This window comes from Halichoeres trimaculatus, unplaced genomic scaffold (assembly GCF_033239565.1).
Source record: "Halichoeres trimaculatus isolate MK-OKI-2021-1 unplaced genomic scaffold, fHalTri1.1 fHalTri1_scaffold_16, whole genome shotgun sequence".
NCBI classification, from domain to species: domain Eukaryota; kingdom Metazoa; phylum Chordata; class Actinopteri; order Labriformes; family Labridae; genus Halichoeres; species Halichoeres trimaculatus.
In genome coordinates, this window is record NW_027437194.1 from 6271174 (window position 1) to 6286415 (window position 15242).

Here is a 15242-nt window from a genome sequence, read left to right on the forward strand (position 1 = left end):
TTTTGTCCCCCAGTTTTGGCTCTCACAGGCTTTGGTGTGTGTGGAAAAGTGTTGACTTATGAACTGACGTGTGTTGGCGTACTGCAGATAGTAATGCGATAATGACAGTCACGATGAGTCACGTGATGTAACAACATATTTCACAGCAGTTGCTGGGTTGAGAGGAGGCCAGCGTTGGGCTGGAGAGCAGCCAGCAGCTCCACAGAGCGGCCTGCTGCTCGCAGATCGAAGATTACCACATCATCTGTTTGTATCAGATCTATCAGAGCTGTCAGAGCGCTGCCACACCTTCAGTCCACGACCACAATGCTTTTCCCAGATCTGCTGCAGTCAGATGAAGTTTTTATGAGCTGTGTGAGTGAGTGTGTGAGAGTGTATACCTTCCCCCCTTCATTGAAAAACCATGAGCTTGTGGTTTTTATTTGAGAGCTCAGAGGATGTGACTCTGTGAAACATCATCCATGTGTTTGTCTGGTTGCTGCACAGTTGAAGGGAAACAAAAAGATGAGATAAGGTGCATTTTGTTACAGAACTTCAGATTTCTCTGCAAATTTCAGCCCATGGTTTATGGTGATACAAGTTTGATTAATCTGTTCCTCCTCCAGAGGAGCTGTAAATCAGACAGGTTCAATGCGGTAGGCTTACAGATTATCTGCAATAAATCTGGTAGTGCTTCCAAACAGAGGCTGAGGGTTACATTAGCTGTTACCTGTATTACACCCAAACCTCCAGTTAAAAGTTTAACCTCTAAGTAATATGATATCCTGATTTTGCTGCTCTCAAGGATCAGGATCAGTTGTGTGCAGTTAAAGGTCCCATATTCTGCTCCTTTTCTGCAGTTTAATATGGATCATTGATGTCTTCATGAAATGTTAGTGACATGTTTTGGTCCAAAAAGCCAATAAATCAAGCACAGCAGCATTGTTTCCAGGCTCTCATAGCCCCTCTGTTCAGAACGCTCTGATTTAGTGGGCGTGGCCTTCGTATGTAAATGAGCCACTGCTGATACCGCCCCACTCTTCCACGTCACTGAGTGCGGCGCCACGAGCTCTGAGAGCACAATTTTTAGAAAACAGCAAAGCTGGTTTACTGTAACATTACAGGATAAAACAACAGGCGAACCGCAGCTAAAGTTAGCATCGTGAAGCTAACACAGAGACAGGGGGGAAACTGAAGAAAAGCTCTTCCATCTGCTCCACAGCACACAGCATTTAAAATACTCACATTTCCAGGGTCCCAGGTAGGGCTGAACAATTTATCGTTTTCAGATCGAAATCGCAATTTTAGACAATGCAATTTTGAGATCGCCAAAGGAGCAATTTTTTGCAGTGCTCCTGACTGACTCAGGATCTGTTGTGTCAAGTATTATACACATTCTGTTTTCCAAATTTGTAGACAATCTATATGTTTAAAGTGCTGGTAAGCAGGTCAACAACACAAAGCCTCTGTTTAGGAGTAGAAGTTGATAAAAAAACAGATTATTTATCATCACTATTGATGATTAAAAAATCGTGAATTGCAATATCTGCCAGAAAAATTCGATCTTTTCCTAAAATTGTTCAGCCTTACATGTGAATATCCCAAAGCTTGATTAGAAGAAAATTGTGAATCGAATGGAAATCACAATATCTGCCAGAAAAATCGCAATTCAATCTTTTCTTAAAATCGTTCAGCCCTTTCACTAAAAGACTTAATGAAATGATTTTTGCATAATATATAATATGGGACCTTTAAAAGCCCAACCAATATGGGTGACTTAATTGAGGTAAAAAGCCAGGAAGCTAAGTCTCTGTAAAACCCGACACATGAAATCTGTTTTTTTTTAAGATTTCAGACCTGAAACACTTTCATGGGCCGCTGGATCTATTTTTTTTTGACCACTCTACTTATCATAAATTGTTTAAATCATGGACAAAGTCTCCTTGGTCATCACTCCCTGAGTTTTGAAGCTTTTTGATAGTGTTTGCCATATTGCAAACCACAACCTAACTTTCAGTTGTGACAAAGTTGAGATAGATCTACCCCTGATTATGCAAAAAGTATAGCCTAAATATCTTCAAAGTAAAGAAGTTATAAAAAATGAATTTACCCCATACAATGTGTGTTAAAAGTACGATTATAGAGACATGAAGCCAGTGTGAAAGTTTTAAAAACTGCAGATCTATTAGCATCCACCTGAGGCTGGCTCCAGATGTGAAAGAAGTTATACACACCCATACTTAAAAAACCCAATCATACAGCAAAGGTATTTTAAAAATAAGCATCCCTAGACTGAAAAGCTGGTTTTAAAATCAGTCAGTTTTTCCCACAACAGATGTGGGCATCTCCAGATCGTTTTTCTGTCTAAACACCCATGCAAAACACAAACATACTCAATGTGCAAGAAAAGTCCACCTGCTCCAGACTGATGAAAAAATCTGAGTCTGATCGCCCTGAGAAGGACGAGTCCTGGGGTATAAAGCAATAAATAAATAAATAAATAAAAACTACTATCAGAAAGGTCAGAGTTGTGCTGTGCAGGCTCAGGGCAGGGCCGTGACTGGACGCGTTTGCAGAGCAGCAGTTGTGTACAGGCCCAGAGCTCCTGGCCCCAGCAGCAGCAGCAGGAGCAGCAGCAAACAGAGCGGCTCAAACAGAGCAGCCTTTGTTAGCCGGGATGCTGGAGTCCTTGTGACCAGAGCTGCCACTCCCTTTTTGGACACAGAGCGGAGCTGCTGGGGTGAGACACAGGGGGTGAGGGCCCCATGGAGGGAGACTGGAGGTGGCAGACCCCCCACCTCCTTTCTTTTTCACAGGGACAAGTGTCCCAGCAGCAGGCGTGGATGATTGATTACATCGCCTGTGCTCTGATTGGCTGATGTCGTTACCCTGACAGCACAAACCCATGAGGAGGACGGGGGCGGGCTTCTGTTTTCATTGTTGGGGCTGTGAATAAGACCCCAAATGTTTTTGGTTAGGCCGTGCAGGAATTCAGCCGCAGAGAGAGGAGGAGAGATGAGTATTTTGAAACTCCTCTGCTGTAAAAATGACATACGTTTGTTTTTTGACTCAGGGATGAATGTCGAAATAAACATATTTTGAGGTAAAGGAGTCAAGATGAACTAGTTTTGTTTCTCATGCACAGAGAAAACTCCTCTTTTAGTTTCCTTCATATCTATTGATGTTGGATTGATTACTCAATGTTCCCCCAAAGACAGGAAAACAATCCAATACTCCTCCCACAACACTCTTTAAATTTAAGCTACAGCATATGAAAGTGATAGTGAAAATATGAAAACAAAACATTTTGTTGAGACTCATAAAACTCCTGTGAAGAACTTTTGACCCCTCTGTGGACAAAGCTACACATCTTATCTTTTCTTTTCCTGTACATATATTTTATTACAGATCAAAAAGTTTGCTCTGATGTCTTAACTGTTAAAGGTATCCCTAACTTTGCAGTTCCACTGTAGAAATGTAAAATAAACTGGTTTCACAAAGTATTGACCTCTTCATCTTACACAGACTCTGCAGCATTGATATATTGATACTCAAAAGCTACTTATTTGATAATAGATTACTTCAATATAATGAAAATCAATTGACTAATGTAAAATAAAAGTGCTCATGTCACTTCTGAATCTTATAGATTAACTTATTCCAAGGTTTTGCACCGACACACCCCCTTTGGAAGCACAAAATTGAGCCAGTCCATCAATGTCATGTGACCGGAAGTGCATGAAAGAGGAGCATGGTGTGGGTGTAGTTTCTGCCTTTGATAAAAGTCTGGCAAAAGTGCAGTCTGTGTAGTAAAAATGTGCACAACTACAGCACCAATCAACCCTTTTAAACACCTTAACACCTGATTTATTTCTGTATTTTTTTAAAATATCAAAAAAAAAAAAAAAAAAAAAAAATTCTTGTTTTATTTTGACATTTTTATTTGATTGATTTATATATTCATTATTTTTTTTTATTATTTTATATTTTTATTACATTTACATATTATTATTATTATTTTTCTTTTTAATTATTCCACGTTTTTCTTTCATTTATTTATTCATTTTTTTTTAAAAGGCCACCAAAAGTTATGTGCATTGAAGCTGTTAAATGAACGCTCTTTGTCATGTAAGTTGTGTTTTAAGTCTATTGTTTAATTAAAAGCAAAGAAAACAAAAAGACATCACTGAAAGTATCGGTAACAGTATCGAAACAAATGTGCCAAAAGAATAACCGATATCGTTCTGATTCATCAAAATATTTAGCTTAGCACTACCCTGAAGCTGCAGCTTTAGAAGTTAAAAATCTGTGTGTAAATTATAAATTCCTTTTTTTTTTTCTGGTGGACTCATTAGCTTTGGTCAGTCATACTGTAGAATCAGTTTTATCATGTATCCTTTTATCTTTCTTCCTTTTTCAGACAGTTAAGAGAGATTTCACAAATCTCCGGCAAAAACAAAAAACTGGCATCGTTATCAGTATATGTTCATACATTCAATACAGTGTCAAAATGAAAAATGAAAAATTTGACCATATAGAAATATATATTCTGTAGGACATGGTTTGGGTTATGTTGGGTTAACCTGTAAGGAAGTAGCTTTCCACCCATGATGAGTGGTCAGGTCTCAATAGGGTGCATTTGTGGAAAACCTTCATCCACTTACCCTCTGCTCTGTTGTCTCTGTATTAGAGTATATTTTCAGTTTTTAATGGGCTTTAATGCCTTTATTGTGAGAGAAGACTGAGGATGGGATAGGAAGAAGAAAGAGGTGACATGTAGCAAAGGACTGCAAGCAGATCTGAGCTAAGGCATGAAATGAAAACCAATACATTTCCAATTTTCAAAGCGAGATTTATTGTGTTTGTATGTTCAAATTTTTACTTGGAGCTGTGTCAAAGACAAATTTCTGCTTTTACTGCAGAAGAGACAAAGATCTATCTATCTATCTATCTATCTATCTATCTATCTATCTATCTATCTATCTATCTATCTATCTATCTATCTATCTATCTATCTATCTATCTATCTATCTATCTTTCTATCTATCTATCTATCGTGATTGAGAGGAGCACATGTAGAGAAGAGAAACTGAAACTTAAGTATCAATCTCATCACCCAAGCATTTATCAATACTGATCCCAACGTTGGCATCAATATATCAATATTTTAGACTGATCGGCACACCACTACTCATAACAATATATACACGTCTTTTTTTTATTTTTTATTGATGGGTCAAAGAGCTGCACACTGAAAAGCAAAGAGCCATCTGTGGCTTTTTGAAACCATGATGAATTGAAGGACATTGCTGAGTAAACATGTGTTTCTTGTCAGAATGCATCTTGAAAAGGCTGAGCCTGAGCGGCTGCATAAACTCAGCAGGTCTGAAATGTTTATTTCTGTAGCGTGTGCCAATCGGTTCGTTTTACACTACAACATGTTTTTCATCAAATGAACTTAATCCTGCGTCTAATTGAGCTAGATCCTTGTAGAAGTGAATTTTTACAGGCGACTCTAAAAGCCCGTCTTCACCTGCTCAGATGTCTGGATTCCCTCAGGATGAAATGTTTCACGTGTTTAATGTGGATTAGATAACTGACTCTCCTTTTCTTCCTCAGAGCGACCGTCTCCTGATCAAAGGGGGGAAGATTGTGAACGATGACCAGTCCTTCTGTGCTGACATCTATATGGAGGATGGAGTCATCAAGTAAGTTTGAAAAAAAACAAAACAACACAGCTCTTTTAAGTTATTGTTGATCCAGCTCTGTGGACTGTGGTCTGTTTGTTAATTACACTTTTAATTAGAGAGAAACAAAGAAAATCTGTTGTTGTTGAGGTGAGATCTGTGTTGAATCAGAAACAGCTGTTAGCTGTAACTCTGTCTGAAAAGATACCAAGCTCCGCTGAGAGTTATTTTGCACAACACCAGGCAGCTGCTCTAATGCTGCCCAATAAATCAGCCTCAAACCAATTACACACCAGAGCAACAAGTACACAACAGCAGAAATCATCTCCAGCCTCCGTTATTAAAACAGATGTGAGGCGAGATTGATGCGTCCTAATTTTTCCCTCTGTTTAATTTTTTCTGCTAAGACAAATCGGGGAAAACCTCATCGTTCCTGGCGGGGTGAAAACCATCGATGCCCACGGCCGCATGCTGTTGCCAGGTGGCATCGATGTGCACACGCGTTTCCAGATGCCCGATCGAGGCATGACGTCTGCAGACGACTTCTACCAGGGCACCAAAGCAGCGCTGGCTGGAGGGACCACCATGATCAGTGAGTCATCTGCAGGACAATACGACCGTTTCTCCAGGAGCTCATTCCTTTTTAGGCCTTTCTAATGCTGCAGTCTGTTCACTGTGTCTCTCCCCTGTAGCAGTTGTTTAACTCACTGATTGGCTTTAATTGAAAATATCCAAATATGAACAGGCCGGGTGCCAGACTGCTTCATAACGCAGCCAAAATATGAAACCATCCATCTGCTGCGAGGGCTCCTGAGCCAGAAAGTCAATTAACTTTCCCTTTGGACAAACAGAGACTGCAGAAATGACTGCTCTGTCTTGTCCCTTTAGTTTCTCAGCTATTCTCCAAGCACAGTTTGAGTAAAGGTGCACTGATGTCAAACTTTTAGTTTTTAATTGTTCTCTGTGTGACCACCTAATCTCCAAAAGATAGAAGACTTTTAAAAGGGTCATTAAGCTAAAATGAGCTCCTCTCCTCTCTGCTGACTCAGCAGCTTAGCTCTCATCTCCTTCACTGTACACTGCAAAAAAAAAAAGAACTCTTATCAAGTGTTTTTGTCTTATTTTAAGTAAAAATTGTCTTTTTTTACTTGATATGAGCCACTTTCAACTGGTCAGACCAGAAAATGTCTTGTTTCAAGTTGTTTAAAGACAAAAATGAGGTCTGAATTGCTTGTATTGTATAAAACTGCCAATGGAATAAGAAAAATTTGCTCGAAACTAGAAAAGTACTCAGAGAGAGCAGACCTCCACCAAGCATATTGTGATTGTGACGCATCACTTTAGTTGGACTTTAATGTTATACTACCATTCAGCAGACTGTCTGCTACAATCTGGTGTTAGTTGCAGGTTTGTACAATCATTTTTTACCTGACAGTGTCAAAATCAGGAGGAGGAGGATCTGGATCGTACTTTTACATCTGTCAGAAATGATGGTGACCTTGTCTTGTATTGTTTTGCAAAGCAATGCGACCGTTTCTGGTGGAGTTACATACACATATGGTGAAAATGGCCCTATCGCACAATGATAAAGAATCCTTTAAAAATGTCCTGGATCCAGACGGTGATCTGGATCACCTCCAAAATTTGATCACCTCTTTCTTATCACATTTTGAACATTTCCCGAACATTTCATCAAGATCCGTTAGTTGGTTTTTGAGTTATTTTGCTCGAGGACAAACTCCCAAAAACATAACCTCCTTGGTGGAGGTAAAAAGTCTTGATACAAGTAACTTTTCCCTTGTTCCATTGGCAGATTTTTTTTAAAGTGTTACAAACAATTCAGACCTAATTTTTGTCTTTAAATAACTTGAAATAAGACATTTTTCTGGTCTGGTCAGTTGAATGAGGCTCAAATTAAGTAAAAAAAAACATTTTCTTCTGAAAATAAGACAAAGCACTTTAAATGGTTTCAGGTTTTTTAGTATACAACCAACACTCTTAGAAGACTCGCGTTGTCGTCGTCACCTCGAGTATAGTCCTGACAGCTGCAGAGTCAGACACGCCAGTAGCTTATAATAATGTGTTGCAGAGATTGAGATCCCAAACAAACTAAGTAATTCACAGGTGACAGTGTGTCTGCCATGGAATGGGATGATGTGCTTTTCCCCCGATTCAATTTTCTCACAATTTTTGGGGTGACATTTTTATTGAAATTGCAATTCTTTGACAGTTCATGTTTTTTTAGAATTTTATTTTGCTAGTTTGATTGATTGGAAATGTTTTTTTTGAAAAATGTAGAAGAAAATAATAAGCAAAAAAGAAAAAAAAAAACTTGTCAAACAGAAGTTGGAACATTGAAACTTTGCCGTTTTGCAAACAGTGTCAGATGTAAACAAAAACAAATTGTTAAATCACTGATCTAACTTTTAATTGATGAGTTAAAAAGAAAATAAATAAAAAAAAAGAAAAGAAGAAAAAAAAAGGCCAAGTGAAAAAGTTGAATAATAACGATTATGTCCACAGACTAAATCAGGAGCCATATTTTTCCAAAAAGTGCACATCACATGTGAGTCACTTTTCAAGATTTATTCAGGGGATCTGACATCTCAACTTTTTTCTGACCCAGCTTATAAACAAAGACTGAAATGAAGGACTTCAATGTTTAACAACAAAAAAAAAGAATAATTAATCTGAATTTAAAATCTTGGAAGAAAAAATCCCGTAACTATGATACATCATTTTTTTAATATTTTGACTCAGTGAGGTGAAAACCTGGAGCTGGTGATAGATGATAAAGAGTGAGGTGTCATGTTTCTGCTGACTTTGAAAGATCAATCGATGGCGTCCAGGTGTGAACTACAATCTGTCTCAGTTAGGACAGGAGATGACATCATCAGTCTGTGTTATAAACAGTATCACAGCATGATTCAGGTCACTGTGGCAGTGTTTGATGTACATGTGTGTGTTTGTGTGTTTAGTCGACCATGTCATCCCTGAGCCTGGCGTCAGCCTCATCTCGGCCTTCGAGCAGTGGCGTGAATGGGCCGACAGCAAGTCCTGCTGTGACTACTCTCTGCACGTGGACATCACCGAGTGGCACAAAGGCATCCAGGAGGAGATGGAGGCGCTGGTGAAGGATCACGGTACGACCACAGCAGAAATAAAACTGGATTATTGATCTTCTTTTTACATCTTCTGACTCTTTCCCATCTCTTGTGTCATTAGGTGTGAACTCTTTCCTGGTCTACCTGGCTTATAAGGACGTTTTCCAGCTTACTGATGCTCAGGTTTGGGATTCTGCTTCTTGTAGTTATATAAAAGAAACACAAATGAACAAACACTGTGAAAGAAAAGTAGAAAGAGGGAACACTCACACTAAGCTAAAATCCAAGAAATGAACATGTTTAGTGGCAGGATTTAAAAACAGGAAGTGTGCAGGGAAAAATCCCCCTGCAGGGTTTGGAGAAATCCCTGAAGTATCATTAGCGTTAGCAAACAGACTGATCGGCCTCATTTAGATACAGAATCAGCTACTCAACATCAAATTAAAGTGGGATTATTCTAGGTTCGGGTGTGGGGGATTTGTTCAGTTCGTGTTTTTCTTTTTTCTTCTTTTTTTCTACTCAGATTGAAGCGAGTATGTAGCTCCCATCATGCGCATGTGCAAAAGAGTACAGCGGGACACTTTGCAAGGAAGCATGTGTGTTGTTTACCTTGGTGTGGCGCGTGGTTCTGCTGTCTGGGAGCTCTTTAGATTCAGTGTGAGCGCTGATGACGGCAGTAAGAAAGTGGAGGATAAAACCACGACTGAGCGTTGCCAACTTCAAGACTTAATTGCTACATTTAATGACTTTTCAGACCCCTCTGGTGAGTTTTTCCAAAGACAACAATTCTTGCGACTTTTCTGGAGTTTGGAGAATCTGATGTTAAAGCACCCCTATCCCCTAACCCAAACACAGACAGTCATGGTCACTTCTGCTGGTCCCCAGCCCAGATAAAGGAGGAGGATTGATATTTAGACATGAATAAAACAAGAATGGACAGAAGAAAGTTAATTTGTAGTTCTAAACATATTCATGATGTTGTGTTTTTGCTGCTTTCTGTCTCTCCCACGTTATTTCTCTCTCCTACAGAGTCCATGACAATTACATGCAAATGGGACAGACAATAGTGACTTTCCTTACTGAGGAGTTGGCATGTTGAAACCATTGACTGTAAAAAAAAAATGGATGTCATCTTGCTCGCCTAGAAGTGAGGTCGCCACAATAACTGCTCCCCCTGGTGGCTGGCTGCAGTATAGGTCAAAAAATCCAGCTCCCCAGTCATTCCAGATGGGCTGTGGTCAAACTTTAAGAAGTGAATACACCTCATAGAAATGTTTCTCACGTCCGATTGTTGTGATGATTTGAAGATATCACTTGGCTGCACTGTATTCAGGTCGTCTTTTTTTCTAAAGTTTCATTTTCATTAGTTATGGGAGGTTAGAAAACAAAGTTTTACGTCACATCCTAGATGGTTGACAGCTGCCGTTCTTGAGTATTTTTTTCGGGTATTGTAAAATATCTCGGGAGGTAGAGTCAAGAAGTGATTAGACTCTTGAAAGAAAAAAAAAAATTTTTGTACCCCGGCTCCACTTAGATTCTCCCAGAATCCCTCACAGTCTCTACGCCTGTGATGGGGGTATTTTGGCTTCAAAAATGGTGGAGCCACGCTGCCCACCCTATTTACAGTCTATGGTTGAAACTAGCAATGTTTCATTCAGCTTTAATGATGTTTGAAATGGGAAACAGCCTCATTCTTTCAGGTTTTTCATGACAGAATTGATTAAAAATAATCTGTTAATAGTGGATTATTAGGGAATGTGGTAATCTGGGGTGTTAAAAACAACAACGTATACTGAACAGAACCGAAAACTGTGACCACAAAACGGTGATAAGAGCCGAACTGTAGCTTTAGTGAACCGCTCCATCCCTAATCTGTACTGATCCTAGTTAGCCAGGTGATCATCAATGAGTAATGAGTTGTTTGTTGTAGAAGCAAACAGCTTAAGTCGTCCAAATCAGGATTTGTAAACTTTTTCTCTCATGTGAAAGTACCAAAGCTAAATCAAGAGTGTTAAAGAAATGTATCCGCGGTGCATTTTGTTTGTTGATCTGGCAGCACCACATTCGGTAGATGTGAGATCACAGCTGTGGTTTTGGCTCCTGCTCTCAGTGAGAGAAACACCGTAAGCATTTGTCTGGGTGAGACCTCGTTTGACACTCATTGTCTGTGTGTTACTGCTTGGAAAGTGACTGAATAATGGAGCCACATCTCCATCCAAGCCTCCGTCTGACTCATGGCTAAAATGATTTAATCCCACATGACAGCTGTGTCAAACAGACCTGTGCCGGTCTTTGCACCTGTGTGGGGAATGCTCGCCGACAAGTGGCTCACAGTTCATTTTCCCCATGTGTCAGACGGTGACAGCGCTTTGTTGTTGCTTGTTTGGCAGCTAGGAGGAGATGACTCATTTAATAGATCAGTTTTTTCTTCTGAGTATGAGGTTATCTCAGCCTGAGAAACAATCAGAGGGTGGGAGATGCTCTGGAAAACCATGGTCAAAGTTTTATTTTAAAATCATTAGAGCTAGCAGCTGAGGCTGTTGGTTCACTTCAGTTGATGATAGCTGATATTCCTCATCAGTATTGATAATTTTTTTTCTACAGGTGTACGAGGTGTTCAGCGTGATCCGGGATCTTGGAGCCATCGCCCAGGTGCACGCTGAGAATGGAGACATCGTAGCCGAGGTAAAAGGTCTTACAGGGCACTTCGACGGCTGGATGGCCAAAGTCATTTTCTTTAACAAATATGAGTTTCTGGCTTAAATCATCATTTGATCATGCTAGCCATCTCTGGTAAAATCGCTTTAATCTTTAGCTAAAAGGATCATGCGTTTTATACCCTACAGGTACCCTACACAATGGCCTATGTCAAGAGGGTAACTCAGGCCATTTTATTTCTAGCTTAAGTCAAAATGTTGGATTATTTAGGATAAAATGTGTGATTTGGGCGCTTTAATGAGCTTTCATGATGGCGGCTGCTTCAAGAAGAAACCGAAACTTAAGTGCAGAAGAAGCTCTAAACATGATTCTTGAATCAGCTTCTACTGGACAGTGATTAGGTTCACTATCTTGAGCCACGTTCCCACCAAGCAGACCGGTTTGGTTCGTCTCAGTACGGCGCACATTTTGTGGCGTTTCCACTGATTTATCCCGGGACAGATCCCCAAATAACCAAGACGAGCTGTCCCACTTTTTGGGACCCTTCCGTATGGGTGCCAGAGTGAACCGATCCGCTCTCGGAAGGTGGAGCTACAACACTGCAGACTGTTGATTGGTCAAAAGAATCGTCACTTACCATGCGACAGTAGCTGTATTTCTCCTGGCGGCACACAGACTTCTCTGGAACAAAGCTTGTTTGCACTTTGTATGAAAGAGCTACATGCCAATCACAGAGAGGACGAAATGCTGTGTGTCTTCCATCTATGCTCTTTGTTTACTGTGTCGTGTTTTTCTTCTTCGTTGGATTTATTAGCGGGGTAAACTGTGTCGCTACGGCTGCTATTGTTTAACAGCTGCAGCTTTCAGCATCTGACTTACACGCTGCCTACCACAAGAGGGCACAGTTTCGCTGTGGAAACGCAAATGGGATCAGGCTTAACTGTACCAAACCGTACTGATCCAAACTGGACTGCTAGGTGGAAACGCGGCTATAAAGGCTAGGGTATAATGTTGTGTGGCAATTTAGTCTAAATTTCACAAGTTATAGTTTAACTACAAATTTAGCTACTTCTAGCTAGCTACATATTCCTGGCTAGCCTGCTTATTTCTGCAACCAAACATAAATGAGCAAAAGACAATAATACCTCTCAAATATTTCAAGCTAAAGAAATGTCTTTGCTTTTTGGGAGGAGACGTATGAGTATGCCTACTCAGCGTTTAGGTTGGAGTTATTTACGTTTTGAGTTTGCTTTATGGAATTACTGGACAGTTATTGGTCAGGTTTCAAAAAGTTGTCAAAACTGGATGTTGGAAATGCGTTATGTTCATAAAAACCCAGCAAAGAAGACCTGGAGAAGAGAGGAAAGGGACTGCCTCCTGACATTTTTTTAATCTAACTCAGGGTAACTTCAGTTTGGAGTTTGCACCATGGAATGAAAGGGCAGTTTAAGCCAGGTTTAAAGTTGGCCTAAGTCACTTTATTCTTCACAGTTACATGATTGACACACAATCATAGACTGTATAAAACACGAACGTAGCTACAATGTCACCCATCTGTTCCTGAAACTGTGAAATGAAGCCAATCCACAGGTGCCTCTGATTGGACAATCAAACAATCCTAATAACTTCTAAACCGCTGAAACTGCGAAATCAGCGTTTTGGACCCAAGACGTTTTTTGAACCAGGCTGTAAATATGCTTTTAATGCCGCAAAAGTCTGTTTTGAAACTTGAAAAAATGACTTAAGCCATTATTTTAATTGAGTGACGTTATCTGTTGTTTGTGTTTAGGAGCAGCACAGGATCCTGGAGCAGGGGATCACCGGGCCTGAGGGACACGTGTTGAGCCGTCCTGAGGAGGTGAGACAGACTTGTATCTCCATGAGGACTCACTGACTAAAAGTTTGTTTAAACTTCAGGAAGTGAAAACAGATGGCTGAATAAATTCCTAGCCGTAGTAGCTGTGGCTATTGTGTTGTTGGATAGTTCGGTAGCTGGTGACTCACTGTCATTTGTTTACGTGGATATTCCATCAGGAAACAACAGAACCATTAGAGAGCCTTTGATAAATCACTGCTGTTACTCACCAGCGTCCAGATCTGGAAACAGAGTAGTCAATGAAACCAGAAGAATGTCTACGGCGGTGTTGTGACTTCGACTGACAAGTGTTTAAGAGAAGAAAAATAAGTTGACTACAAATGATTTGTAGTCAAGTTGAAAGTGTTTTCTTTTCCTCCTGGAGGATTTTCTTTCTGCTTGTCATCAAAATATCACAACTCTTCCATCTCCTTCTTTGAAATAAGTTGCCAAAAACTACTTCAGTGCTTTACCTTGTTACTCGTTGCTATGAAAGGAAAACAACAGGAAAATAAACGCTCTGATATTGTGGGAACTGTGGGAGCTGTTCTTCTCTGATTACTTGCCAAGATTGAAATGAACATGATCGACCGTCTGCACCAGAAACGTTGAGGGCTTCAGCCAGGGTCTGGTTACATTGGCTCAGCCCATTGACTGATGTTGTGGGTAAATCGCTCAGCTCCAACCGAACTGACAGATACACTCACTGATAGCATCTAAAGTGTTATGTATTTTTCTTATTGAACAGCGCCAAATCAAACTTTCATGATCACATCACATCATTATCCAAACTTGATTTATTGCAAATGAGTTACATGAATCTTTGACCTGAATTTCTAAGTGGTGTGGAATAGAGACAAGGGGTGAGTGTTGGTGAGACCCTGACAATACAATAAGCATCACGATACAACAATATCACGATATTGTGATAATTTGCCATATTCTACACAGTTAATCAGGCTTAGAAATGAAATATTTTACATATACTTTGAGACTAAGGGCCAATCCCAATTGTCTTTCTTACCCCTTCCCCTTCGTCTTGTCCCTCTCTCCTTGGCCCCTCTGTTTTAAGGGCCAAAGGGAAGGGTAAGAAAAACATCTCTTACAAACAAGACGCTACTCGATCCCCGTCATGTTATCACCCTTAGACACTTGCTGGGTGTCGTAGGCAGAGCGACTGTTTATTCACTTCCAAACAAAACACATTTTCATAAACTGATGATAAACTGATGTCAGATTAGGGTGGCAGACTCACAGCAAAGAGACACCACCAGGATGCACCACATCATGAGTAACGAGACAGCTAGACCATGAAACGCAAATGCTAAACCAATGTTATGGTATTCAAAAGCTATATTATGTAGCTGTTGAATACCATAACGCTCACTTTTCATAGCTTATGTTACTGATGCAGCTCCTGAATGCAGCTTATCTGTCCATCAGTGTAGCTATTATTAGCCATAGCTGTAGCTGTCACGATAGAGATGTTAGGTAATGAATGATTTTAAAATGAAACCAAAAGTTTAAAACATGGCTAATATTTACAGGAAGTAGCAAACAATTGGATACCTCATAAAAAATGTCAATATCATGGAAAATGTGTCATACTGCTTGGTTTCAAGTGAGGTCTTGGTTTGTCTTCATTTCAAGGGCTGTGTAGCTTTTCCTCTTGATTTAGCAAAGACTTGGGACACCCCTCCACTACATGTGCACGCTCAAAAAGAAAGGGCGTTTTTTTGAACACTGAATTCAACCTGTTATCAGCATCAAAATGTACGGTTGTTCTGTGGTCAGTTTTTAGAAACATTACTATACAACAGAGACAACGTCTATCAAGTTTTGACCGTCACAGAGAAACCGGTGTTTTGGAGATAATAGCGACCATGCTAACTTGTGACTCTCAGCTGACAGTATCAGTGATTATTGACCAAGAGTCACCACCCTCACGAAAGAAAAATA

At 40.0% G+C, this 15242-nt stretch overlaps 1 protein-coding gene across 3 annotated transcripts in view; it reads left to right on the forward strand.

The window, feature by feature from the left end:
• The window catches only part of dpysl2b (dihydropyrimidinase like 2b), a 47490-nt gene that overhangs the window by 16261 nt on the left and 15987 nt on the right, over window positions 1-15242 (forward strand). For all 3 annotated transcript variants that reach the window (XM_074690070.1, XM_074690069.1, XM_074690072.1), the window contains 6 exons: window positions 5599-5687; window positions 6074-6258; window positions 8645-8809; window positions 8892-8953; window positions 11375-11455; window positions 13218-13286. In XM_074690070.1, the coding sequence (XP_074546171.1) occupies window positions 5599-5687; window positions 6074-6258; window positions 8645-8809; window positions 8892-8953; window positions 11375-11455; window positions 13218-13286 (651 nt within the window). The remainder of the gene's footprint in view (window positions 1-5598; window positions 5688-6073; window positions 6259-8644; window positions 8810-8891; window positions 8954-11374; window positions 11456-13217; window positions 13287-15242) is intronic.